This window comes from Pieris rapae, chromosome W, assembly GCF_905147795.1.
Source record: "Pieris rapae chromosome W, ilPieRapa1.1, whole genome shotgun sequence".
In the NCBI taxonomy this organism is placed as follows: domain Eukaryota; kingdom Metazoa; phylum Arthropoda; class Insecta; order Lepidoptera; family Pieridae; genus Pieris; species Pieris rapae.
This window is the reverse complement of record NC_059533.1, coordinates 422,816-435,749: the sequence shown is the minus strand read 5'-3', so window position 1 is coordinate 435,749 and position 12,934 is coordinate 422,816. Positions and strand designations below refer to the sequence as shown.

General features: G+C 37.9%; 1 protein-coding gene and 1 long non-coding RNA gene across 2 annotated transcripts; both read left to right on the top strand.

Moving 5' to 3' along the window:
• Positions 1–1,439: 1,439 nt before the first annotated feature.
• Positions 1,440–5,994, top strand: LOC123690511. The gene is made up of 3 exons (XR_006751130.1): positions 1,440–1,652; positions 4,998–5,052; positions 5,510–5,994. It is a non-coding gene; the product is annotated as an uncharacterized LOC123690511 (long non-coding RNA).
• A 1,564-nt stretch (positions 5,995–7,558) lies between these two features.
• Positions 7,559–12,713, top strand: LOC123690428 (ecotropic viral integration site 5 ortholog-like). Its single transcript, XM_045633859.1, has 13 exons — positions 7,559–7,831; positions 8,101–8,292; positions 8,368–8,532; positions 8,598–8,792; positions 8,891–9,049; positions 9,117–9,350; positions 9,869–10,105; positions 10,192–10,299; positions 10,370–10,564; positions 10,645–10,812; positions 10,887–10,982; positions 11,051–11,152; positions 11,823–12,713. The coding sequence occupies exons 1-13, from the start codon at positions 7,559–7,561 to the stop codon at positions 11,979–11,981; spliced, it is 2,283 nt and encodes a 760-aa protein (XP_045489815.1). The 3' UTR covers positions 11,982–12,713.
• Positions 12,714–12,934: the final 221 nt, after the last annotated feature.

The window sequence follows — 12,934 nt, the reverse complement described above, 5'->3', positions numbered from 1 at the left end:
ACAAATACACTTTGTGAACAAGTATACAATTAGAAATCTCCATAGGACCATCGCAGAGTCTTAACAAAATCAGATTGGTTGCTGAAACATTAAGCGCATAAGGGAAAAAAATTACGGAACGTCACGAAGGTATGCAGCGTTTTTGTTGAAGAAAAGGGAGCGAGTAATTGAGACCGATTGAGAGAGTTAGAAAGGGAGATCGAGGAAAAATACACGCTATTAGTTCATATATTCGTTTAGTATTTAACATATTATAAATTTAGATGAAAATTCAGTCACGAAGCGTAAAGGCAGATTTTTATTTATTTATATTATCATAATAAGCTACATCCCAATGATACAGTATGTGAACATATACTGGTACATGATCATCTATTGGGGCTTTTACCTAAGTAATAATTAATTTACAAATGGTCTCACTTGACCGTGGACAGGTGCACTTTCTTTCCTTTTTTATGTTTAAAAACAACAAATATAAATAGTACATAAATACAAATAAAAACTGTAATTATTATATTTTTTCTCACACACTGTTTTATTTTTATTTTTTATTATTTTCTTTAATTTATAATATTCTACGGTTTCAATTTATGTAATTATGTGAGGAACATGTATACTACCAATATAATAATTGACCTATCCAGTGCATTATTAATTTGTAAGTAATACTTTGTGCCTATTTCAGTATAGAAATTTACGCATATAATTACGTATCGTACGTAATCCTGTCTTTACATATAATTATATGGGTACAAAATATTCTAAAAGGTTTTTCAAAAAGTAAGGGTGGTGTTTCTTGTCCATTCTTCTGAGAGAGAGAATTGGAATAAATGATTCAACTTTGACTTTGTAGAGTGCAAGTATAGCCTAATAGTGAACGAAACAATAATTATTTTAACTGTGTATGCAGAGAACGGTATGGCTCAATGTGGAGGTACTTGAATCTGCGCGGGTTGTATAGAATAGGAAGTTATCTGTGCAAACTTCTAGCTTATGATTGCGTCAGATATGTAACAGACAGCTGACAGTAACATTAGCATTACATATCATTGACGTTAAAAATAGATTATCTCACTCAAATGTCATACGCTATGCTATTGCACTAATATATTTATTATGTTGACAAAATAATGGAATTTTGCCTAGCGCCTCTTAAATAGTGTCTTTAAATTAGTGATTTTACTTGTGAACAAGATTTTGATGAAAACGAACGATAAATTTATTCCGTTAGCAACCCGAATACTCGACATAAAAATAAACACAGATAAAGCTAGTTAATGTTTTGGATTGCATCTATTTTTTGTATTTATTTTTTTTAAGTAATTTAGCGAAGGAGAAAAGTTAAGATTATATACTGCTAAGCTGTGCTACTTTACTTTTAAAATTAAATCTTGCCTAGTCTGTTGTAAAGATCTATCTCTCTATCTATAGATCTATCTATCTCTGAAAACTTAAGTGGAAAGTATACTATCTGTGGTGGAAAGTAGGTTGAAATCTGCCAACTGCCAGCTGGGCGGATCCGAAATATTTATATTTTTTAATAACTTAAATTTATACATATTATAGCGTCGCTTTCAAAAATTGCTTTATTATTAATTGATTATTAAAATTGTGAAAGTTTTTAGTTACATAGCGAGCATAATAATTAATATGTGAGTATTACATTTTTTTATTTGGTATATTTGCTAGTATTGAAAGTGAACAATTATAATATGTTGCTTTTACTATACTAAATCACGACCTTTAAATCCACGACTACAGCATATTTGTATAATTTTTTTAGTCTGAATTAAATGTATAATTATTAATTATTTAGTTTAAATTTCCTGATTTCAAATGAATTGTTGTTAACACTTATTGGTCTGAACATTCCTCTTATGAAAAAGGATATGAGTAGTTAAAATACGGCTTCTGTTTATTATAGCAACATGGCACACTTGTGTAACACTTTTTATTCAAGATAACAAACACCATTACATATTAATACCTGTAGATTATTACTAATTCATATATGTGTAAAAAACTCTTAAAATAATTCCATTAACAGTGTAAAGACCTGACGAAGTGCTTCCATTGTGTTATTTTCTTAATTCATATCAACAACACAAACAACAAACTATGGAATAACAAGCCATATGCCCGTAACAATTTTATTATACACCAATATTATAGAATATTATAGAATATTACTGTTTTAATATACCAATATTAAAAAAGTAATATTCCATAAACAATGCTTATAGATCTAAAAGGTCATAAACACACATAATATTTCATTTCTGCGGATCATAGTGTCATCTTGTGTAGTAGAAGTGTAATTTCTAATTTATATATACTAAACATAACATTCCTTCATTAATACCATAGCAAAAATAAGTTCCTAAGATTGGTGTATTTAACAATTAAACTAATGTGAGTTTAAGTGTTAAACATTCATAAGTGTATATTTTTGAGGCATTTACCTCTGTATTGCTTGCAGTTGCATTGCATAAATTTATTTGTTTTATAGTGTCAGCTACCAAAATCTATCTCTCTCTAGGTATAATTTGAAAATACAAAAATGTACTATAGTTTCTGTCATTATAAGCGCTAATTTCAAATTTTTTTATTCCAATTATCTACATGTATGATAGTTTTATGTGAAAACTATATTATATATTAAATTTTGTAAACTGAAACATATAATTAATGACTATGATTTGGATTCTAATTGACTATAAATTCGATTAGAGTCAAAAAATCGAAAATCTAATTAATTAACTTAGTTCTGAATGTATGAAGTTATATGCAATACAAGTAATGGAGAATACAGTGGAGTGGAAAATAATCTTTGGTAATGTTGGATCGCTTAGTAAATTTACAACTAGACTGATATTGCGTGACCACAATGACTATAGCTACTGTTAGCTGCCGCGGAAATATCAGAGAAAAAGCTACGAAAAATTAATTGGCTTCAGAGGTGCCGAGCTATCCAGCCGTCACACTCAGTCTTAATACGTGTGAGTGAAACAAATGCACTCAGGTCGATGTACGCCGTGAGTGACACGATCTCACCGGCGCAAACTCTGCACGCGGATGTTTCAATTTCACAAAAGCACATTTTTAAAACTTTTATATATATAAATAAATTAGAAATATTAGAAATATGAATGATACTACAGACAAATAGTACGATACTTGTTTTTCTAATGTCTAATAATAATTAGTACTTCATTATGAAAATTATTTTATGACTAAAATATTATTACGGTAGTTCATTTTGCTATCGGTGCTAGCGTTAACACATTAAGTAAAGTGATTTATAGAACACTTTTTGATACACGGTTACTTTTTATTATTAAAAAGTGTGGGGTGAGTTTGTAGTTTTTAAATAATGTGACTTTTTACTTCAGTTGGTTTGACTTCTGTTTGAACCTATTTACAATATTATGTATTACGCTTTGCGAGCAAAAATCAGAAGGTGCACAGATATATTTATCATAATAGTTATTTGTGTATTTCTATACTAATATTATAAAGAGGAAAGGTTTGATTTTTTGTTTGTTTGTTTGTATGAATTGAATAGGCTCCGAAACTACTTGGCAGATTTGAAAAATTCTTTCACTGTTGGAAAGCTACATCATTCCTGAGTGACATAGGCTATATTTCATTTTCAAAAAAATAGGCATCCTTACTAAAATTACGATAACATTAACATTTGTTTATTATTTGATACAATTCTAACAGATGGCGCTGAGTTAAAGGTAGTAGTTTGGCAAGACGACGTTTGCCAGGTCAGCTAGTCTTGAATAAATTTATTTAAATACATAGTTGCAAAAACACTTAAGCAATATTCGAGTTAATTACGAATGTTTTACGTTTTATTGCGCTGCTATTGCAATTGTATTCACAGTTTTAGTTATTGCGATATTTATGTGGCTTTGCACTTCACATTTATTGTTTATGAAATTATTTCATAGCTGGCGATTATCAAAACTACTGTACTAGTCAACCAAGAATATGTTGGTTGTGTTGTATGTGGCCTCTGACGATGAGGTTTGGCCTACTTCAAGATTCTATTCCTCCTCCATTCTTGAGTGTTGTACAACATGTATTCTATTTATTATGTTTCAGGAGTCGAAAAACCATCAGTATATAAAAATCCAACTAAATAACATTGTCAGGTTTAATTTTTGTCTACTGAGGTCTACCCTTAAAATTCAGTGCACTGATGCATTTTTCATGTCTTAAATACCTGGCAACATAAGGCGAATATCGGAACAACTAGACAAATGTTATAAGTGATGCGTTAATTACGTCATCCTCGTATAATGCACGTTAAAGAGACAAATGACACTCCCATTCAGCGGTACTACTACTAGTAGTGTGAATAACACCTTATAAAAATGTTAAAAACAATCATTTCAGCGTCAACGTATATGTATTTTTAAGCCCTTTTTCTTTCTAAACAATAAGATTGCTATGCTGACGCGAAATCTATGATTCATATCTAATACAGTGTCCGAGACTATATCGTGGGGCTCTTTGTTTTTATTCGTTAAACTGAAGGCATCATTTATCTGACACAGTTGGTCGTACTTAATGCGATGAAGACATATTTTTCATCGAGGCTCGGTTAGACTAGTCGAAAATGGCAATATAAAGCTACAGTGTATTTGAGGCATTCTGGCTCTTGTTGGATTCTGTTTAAATGTATTACGTGGATATTTCATCTACATTGCAACCAGCTGCAATGTTTCAGATCTGATGAACCACGGCACTCTCAGAGTTCAATAAGAGTAAACGTGTACTTTAATTCGTAGTTCCTTTAGTCAGGCGTTAACTAATGGACTTTTTTTAAGTATAGGGCACGGCTGCATATAACGCAAATACAAATGTTATATTTCAATGTAGGTACTAGATATATATAACCTAAGAAAAATATTTCCTCAGATGCGATTACTACTTATAGTACATAATAGGCATTTACCAGCCAGTAAATTACCTTTTTTTTCTAGTTAATGAGCGAGCCAGTGGCCGCAGTCACGCGCACGGGTCTCGCTGCTACTGAAGGTAAGTTGAAATTTACAAATTTTCACCAACTTTTTTTTGTCTATCGATTATTTATTTATAATAACGCTCAATGTTTCTACAGAACTAAAGTCTACTTTCTAAAAGTTAGAGTTAAGACGAGTCCTATTTCTTTATTTCGTACATAACTACTTAATTAGTTCAGTATAGCGTAAAATCACAAAAACTTTGACCGCGTGTTGTAACACCGGTGAGTCACAAACTTGTATTAAACCACGCAAAGTAATCTTAATAAAGTATAGGTCTCGCTTCGGTCAGACAGACAAGATCTACGAATAATTATTATATTAGAGTAAAGAGTCCAAGATTTCCTTCGTTTCATATTATTAAGTTCATTAAAACAACTATTTATTCTCTTAGATTATAATATAACATTGAATAAAACATGTAAATAAATAAAAATAAACAATATTTAACAATGCACCAATAACGACTTAAGGATTGGCATCCATTACACATAGCAAGAGAAGAAGGAAAAAAATGGACAAAGAAGATGATAATAGAGCACGAAGAGCTTAACGAAGGAAAGAATAGCAAGGGAAGCGAGCTGAATATACAAAAAAACTGAAGGCTGTTTAACAAAAGCGAGATCAGGCATCAGGAAAGCCGCTCCTCAATGTTTATAACCAATAAATGCACAAACGACGTGGCTAATACTGCGCTGTGTGCGCGCCTCGGTGACTAATTGCGATGGACGATAAAGATCTTAGATTTACATTAATTGAGTGATGTGAGTATTTAATTAAATTTACGGTATACGGTAATATAAAAATAATTGTTCAATATTATAAACTTTCATCTTTCTCTTTTATTCTAATCTCATGTTATATCGTAGGCAAAGTCCAAGACGGATAAATCTTTTTGCTCCTTTGAAAATTGTCTGAAATATTTTACTCGGCAGAGCAAACCGTGGTTCATGTTCATCGGCCCCTTCGCTACACTGCAGATGTAGGGTTACTAAAAATAACCCTAAAAGCTAAATGTAGTCGTAGTACATTTAACTTATATAAATAAATGCGTCGACAAACCACAACTTTTGTGGTGTTCCAAAGTTACATAAAAAACAACAAGTACAATGGAACATTCAAATTTTTAATCAAGCAATTTAATTTTAAAATACATATTTTGTTAGTCATATGTCCATCTTTTTTATTTCTGTCAAATAATGACTTTATCGTACGAATGGCCTAGGCATTAATCAACCAGTTTATTAAATATTGTAACAAGCGCTACGGCTAAATATCTTTCAGGCCCTTATTAAACTGTGCCGTTTAGTTAAAAGGCTGGGCAGTTAATCGAACTGCTAATTAAGCTAGCGTTTACATGAGTATTCAACTCCATTATTATTTAACATACATAATCTGGCAAAGCCAATACATTTCGTACAATATTTAGATTAAAAGGTGTCGTAAAAGGCAATCTTAACAAACGTTTATTATATTTCTCCATTATATAACTTGGAGCCTTTCCCACACAGTAATTATTGCGTCATCATGGCACCCGATGCGTGAACATAAACTATTCAACTTTACCTATAATTTAAGTATTTTATTCTTTAAGACTGCGATAAATAATATTAAAACCTTACTAACTATACCCTTTTTTACATATTTATTACTAGCATACTACATGAGACACTTGCTTTCCCAATAGGTTTTAAATTAATAAACGATACAGAAAGCATGTTACCATTTATTTAAAAGAAATCTATAGATCTCTGGCGTGAATCTGTTTGAGTTTTGTGCGACCTATTAAAAGGCGTTCACCGCGAAATATTAGTCGCAGTACTTTAAAGAACTAAACATAACGAAGCTAGCTCGTCAATTATTTGTTACGAAGACAAGGGTTGAACGATATGTCGTTTATGACTGACTTTGATTAATTTAGATAAACCTATAGATAGCTTTTAGTAACTCTAGGATTCCCTAAAGGAACTTCGTTGGGTAGAGAAAGGGAAATAATATATTTTGAAATATGCTTCTCAAAAGCCTCGATCTTTAGTGTAAAGGTTATTATTTTCGTAAGGGGACTAAAAAGGCAGACTCGTCAGTTTAAGGGCCTGTTTCATAATGTCCCGATAAGTTCCAAATAATAAATAAATAAATAATCTTATTCGGAACTTTTATCTTTCGAATAATTTATGTGTTGCATAGCTATTTGGAACTTTATCCATAATATTAGCGAAAGATAATTGCAGTTATCGCATACTGTATCCACTCTCATCTCATTGACATTAGTGTTAAGATGGCAGAGGGAGACGACAAACACACAAATACGTTTCACCTATATTTATCCAATATTAGAAACGAAGTGCTTGTTATGTATTATCCTTGCTAGACCTTCTAATTAAAACAATCAATTTTGAAGCAAAATATTTATTTAAAAATAAATTTGTGTATTAAATTTGATATAACATTGGGGTCCATTCTTATGTATGACAATTTCAAAATATATTTTTATATTTTATTATATATATTATAAGAAACAAATGTTCATCAACCAGCTCTTGCTTACACACCTAACTTTTCTAGCAACCTCGAGTCAGGACGATACGCGAGTGGCAGGCAGCAGCGAAGAAGAGATATGGATTCTCTGGGGCAGAATAGTCAGTAATTGGGAGACCGAGTGGCGAAGACGCAACCAGTTTGTGAGAGATCTGGTTAGAAGAGGTGTTCCACATCACTTCCGAGGCATCGTGTGGCAGCTATTGGCCGGGGTCGAATGCTCTCCGGAAAAAAAGCAGTATGCCTCGTATATCAAGGTAACTTTTATATTTTTACTTTTTAAAGATTCATTACGTTTATTTTATGCAAGTTTGTACTAGTTTTGATTCGTATTTCCGGTTGTCGATGTTTCATTGCCAGTTGTTCTTTTAGTGTGGCATCTAGTTCTCATTATTTCAAATGCATTGACCTTACTGAAGGAGCGGGGGAGACCTTTGCTTGTAGGCACATAGAATCGGTTATAGTAGAAAGAAAAACAATAGTTCTAATGTAAAGGTTTTAAATAAATACTAGTATTCATTTACAGGCGAAGTCAGCGTGTGAAAAGGTCATTAGGCGTGATATCGCGCGCACATACCCGGAGCATGACTTCTTCAAGGAAAAAGATGGCTTAGGCCAAGAGGCTCTCTTCAATGTGATGAAGGCGTATTCCCTCCATGACAGGGAAGTGGGGTATTGTCAAGGTTCAGGCTTCATAGTTGGGCTTCTATTGATGCAGGTCAGTAAAAAAACTTTGCGGTACAAATCTATGACGTTACGACCTTAGCAATTAAATGAAAATAATATTTTTCAGATGCCAGAGGAAGAGGCCTTTGCGGTTCTCGTGAAGATTATGCAGCAGCACAAAATGCGGGACATGTTCAAGCCAAGTATGGCGGAACTCGGACTCTGCATGTACCAATTGGAAAACTTGTTGCAGGAAATCTTACCTGATTTACACGTTCACTTTCAGTCACAGGTATTATTGTGATAATTATATTGTTTTACAAGGATAATTGTATAAAAAGTAATAAATCTCTACAGAGTTTCAGCACATCGATATACGCCAGTAGCTGGTTCCTCACTCTTTTCACGACCAACCTGTCTCTGCCTTTGGCCTGTCGCATCATGGACGTATTTCTCTCCGAAGGAATAGAGGTGGTGTTTAAGGTTGCACTGGCGCTCTTAACGCTCGGAAAGGAACATCTTCTGTCCTTGGACATGGAAAACCTTCTCAAGGTGCGAACTATAACATCCTTGACTTGGCTGATTCGAGACTCCAATTATCGTTTCAAAAACATATTTTCACTAATTGAAATAAAATTAATTACTTCTAGTTCATTCAAAAAGAATTGCCGGTGAAAGCCGACGCAGACCACGATGCATTTATGGAATTGGCGTACTCCATAAAAGTGAACCCGAAAAAGATGAAGAAGCTCGAAAAAGAGTACACCGTGATAAAAACAAAGGAACAGAGTGACATCGCAGTTTTACGAGTGAGTTTCATTTCACAGACCCATTTGTGTCTAGGCCAAGTTCAATCTTGATTTAATTTTCTTGCAGTGCCTGCGGGAAGAGAACCGTATCTTGAAGAAGCGCATGCAATTCCTCGAACAGGAGTGTTCGGAGTTGGCGGCTCGTTTGGTTCGGGGCCAAGTGGACCGAGCTCACGGAGAGGAAGAGACTTTTGCGCTAGAGAGAGAGCTCCACGCCCTGCGTTGTGCCAACCTTGATGCTCAGCAGGCTTTGGCCGACGCTCACGAAGAGATACGATCCTTGGAAGTCACTCTGGCGGAGGTAACCTTAGAATTATCTAAGTAATATTTGTTATTTATATTAATTATCTAAGTAATATTTTCGCCTATAAATCCCATGTTAGGTACCAACCACGTGATCTTCTAAGATCTCTGTTATGTAGCGATGTGCAGTCAAACCCTCTCTACTACCGTTTTTACGGACCATGTCTATGAACACAAGTTCTGTTCGCCCGTTCATCGATATGCCACCACCATGCACGAACCGCCTCCAAAAGGAACACAATCAATTTTACAAAACACGCAAATTTGATAATACTGGGAAATTTTCTTTTCCCGGCTATATTCATTTGTTTTACTGCAGTTCTTTTTCTAAGTATTGCTTTTTTTAAAATATTTATATAATTTAATCTAAAAAGTTTGCATACTTGTTAAAAAAAACATTTGAAAGTAATCCTGAAGTATGATGCAGTTTATGAATCCGTCGGTATATTAATAATGTGGAAAAAAAATAAATATTTTCTCTCCACGAAACACGATAAGAGTGAATAAATTTTCCAGTGCAACTCCCGCCAATCGTCCCTGGAGGGCGGGGAGGGGAGCGAGGGAGGCGAAGGTGGCTCCGGCGACAAGGAGGAACTGGCGCGGTGTCTGCAGCAGGAACTAGTGAGGGCTAAGCTGCAACTCGCCGAACGAGAGGCGGCCGAGAGGGAACTGGCCGCGAGGTTGGCCGACTTGGAGAACGACAACAAGCTGCTGCGGAAGCAGACCGTCGACAACAACGTCGCACATCTGCAGGTGCCAAGTCTCGCCTGCCGTGGCCTCGGCTTGGGTTCCGCGGATTTTGCGGGCGTTCATTAACGAAAATCTAAATTGTTTCACAGGACGAACTAATAGCGGTGAAGTTGCGAGAGGCGGAAGCCAATCTGTCCCTGAAAGAGTTGCGGCAGCGCGTCACCGAGCTCGCCGACGCGTGGCGGCGACATCTGCAGGTATCGCCGCGAACGACAACGTGTGCCCGCGCGAGGCGAAGAGGCCCTGACCGTGTCGATTTATTCTCAGGAACACCGGGCCGAGGCGGCGGCGACGGCGGCGGCGCCTCCTTCGGTAGTGTCGGACCTCATGGCCACGCCCAAGAAGTTGCTTCGCGCGTGGGAGGGTCGCGCCGCCGACGCCCACAGGCTGGAAGACGAGCTGATGACCACCCGCATTCGGGAAGTCGAAGCCCTCACCGAGCTCAAGGAGCTGAGACTCAAGGTGCGGATGTCATATCCTAAGGGTGCTCCGGAGATCCGGTGACACTGAGATCTGATTCCGATTCTGCGAATGTCGGACAGGAAATGGAGCTGAGCGCTCAGGTGCAGGTGTCGAGCAACCAATTGCGTCGCCAGGATGAGGAGGCGAGCGCTCTGAGAGAGGCCCTCGACGCAGCCCTGGCCCGTGAGAGGGCACTCATCGCGAGGCAGCGCGAGTTCCAGCACAAGTACGAAGATCTCGCGGGCAAGGTTCGTCTCGACCGGTTCCCCGTCAGGGATGAGAAGATCGAAGATGACCGTGACGATCGCGTTTTAATTTTCAGGCGAAGTACGAATCGATGCAGGCGTCGATCAAGAACATGGAGGTGTCTCAGCGGATCGCCGAGCTGGAGAACGAGCTCTCCGAGTGTAAGATGAAGGTATGGCTCTCGTCGCGGACCGCTCCTCGCGGAACTCGGTCATTAAACGCTGCCGACGTCGCTTTCAGACGGAGGTGATGGCTGCGGAGGGGGAGCTCAGGAACCACAACTCGGACGATTCGGAGCGAGTTCGAGAGCTGCAGGAGCAGGTCGCCGAGTTGCACGCCGAGGTAAATGTCGATCGCGTGGCACGCGGAGCGCCTCGTTCGCGCTCTTCTTTCGCTTCCGACCGGCGGACGTGTAAATAATTGTGCCGACCGCTACCCTCGTCCGTCCCTCCCGAAGCTCCGATTTCTCGTTCCGAGAGATTGCGAGCTTCGGGAGCGTCGGCGTCGAACGTACACTGGCTTAACTGAACCGTTGCCTGCGCAGTTTTCCCCGACCGACTCCGCGGCGAAGGGTCTCCCTCGGAAGTGGCTCAAGTAAGTGGACGCGTGCAACTTGTCGTAGCTAGAGGATTTCGAGTTTCGATTTTACGCTAAATATATGACGACGACGGCGACGCGCGTTCGGGCCGTGCGATGGAGCGTATTCTTTAATGTCAGTTTCGTGTTAAAAATTCAAATTAAATGGCCGACCCTTCGCTCGACCGTCGACGATGTCCCGACCTTTTTGTTTACAAAATGGGAAATAAATTTATTTGAAGGTCTGCGCTCGCTCGTCTCCGTCGCGTCGCGTTAGCTACGTTTAGTCACGCATGAGACGAATCGTCGACTGTTGTGTAGTGATGTTTGAGCGTTTTGTAGTCGTATGCGTAAATAGTCTAGAGAAGGTGGCGCGGAGCGGCGCTTCGCGACCGACGCTGCGATATCGGGATAAACACCGTCGTTGTCTTCGCAGGTTATGAGATTGGAGGCGTGGAAAGCGCGAGCCCAAGGGCGCGCGCCCCTCCGCGGCGTCTCGCCCGAGGAGGAGCCGGAGGATGACGACGTACCGAAGCCCGCCCGTCGTAGGATATCATCCACATCGCGACCGCCTTCGGACGTGGAGGACACGTAACGTGACCGCCTCCGCCGCGGACGATCCGGGTCCGTTTCAGCCAAAAATCCGAAAGCCGACCGCGGACGGATCGGGTCTCCACGTACTTAACTCCCTCGACGCGTGAAGCGACTCGTGTCGTTCGCTCCGAGACGAAGACTTCGTTTCGTCATGTGTCACGTCAATATCGTATTTAGCATAGATGTAAAGTAGGATTTCGCTGTTAAATCATGTTTTTATACGAATCAAATATTTATTTCGCGCAGGGAGACGCCTCTCTTCGATAGTTTATTTAACGTTAACTGTGGTAGATCAGTAGTTTTTTCGCGTGAGCGGCGAGACTAGCAAATGTGTAGTTAGGATTAACGAATTTAACTATTTTGTACGAAGCGTTTGCGATCTCTCTCTCTCTCAGTATTTATGTTTTACCTTTTACCTTATATGTAAGAGTCAATTGTGGATCTTTTTCTAGTGACGTTCGAAATCGAAATACATGATCATATTAACACGTCTTTTGTTTTTAAATAATTTATATTTTTCGACCGATCTCGAAGCTTCTCTTTATATGTATATCGATTTCTGTCACCGTTTTGAAAGCAATTGTCGCTTGCGACATTGCACATACATTCCGTTCAGCTCAAAAGTTAAGTTAACGAACATAATATTTAAGTTTAACATTTGAAAAGTCTCCGTGTCGACGAGTCTTATATAGAAATTATTTAATTTTTAATTAAATCACATCAATAAACTTACTATTTGAAAATATGTTTTACTCTCCCGCGTCGAGCTCCCGTGGGTCCAACGAGGGTCTGTCTAATCAGAGGTTCGGACGTTTTATTTCTGACCGGCGATGACGTCACATCGACGAGTTATAAATAATACAAAGTGTTTAATCAAATAGTTTATTCAAAATTAGCAAAAATATTCTTATTAGGACATGTTTAAAAAAATACATTAAACAAAAGTTACGAAAT

Coding starts and splice junctions, on each gene's coding strand:
- LOC123690428 (XM_045633859.1), top strand. CDS start 7,559: ATGTTCATCAACCAGCTCTTGCTTACACACCTAACTTTTCTAGCAACC. Junction 9,050..9,116: donor GTGACATCGCAGTTTTACGA/GTGAGTTTCATT, acceptor ATTTTCTTGCAG/TGCCTGCGGGAAGAGAACCG. Junction 10,565..10,644: donor TCAAGGAGCTGAGACTCAAG/GTGCGGATGTCA, acceptor AATGTCGGACAG/GAAATGGAGCTGAGCGCTCA.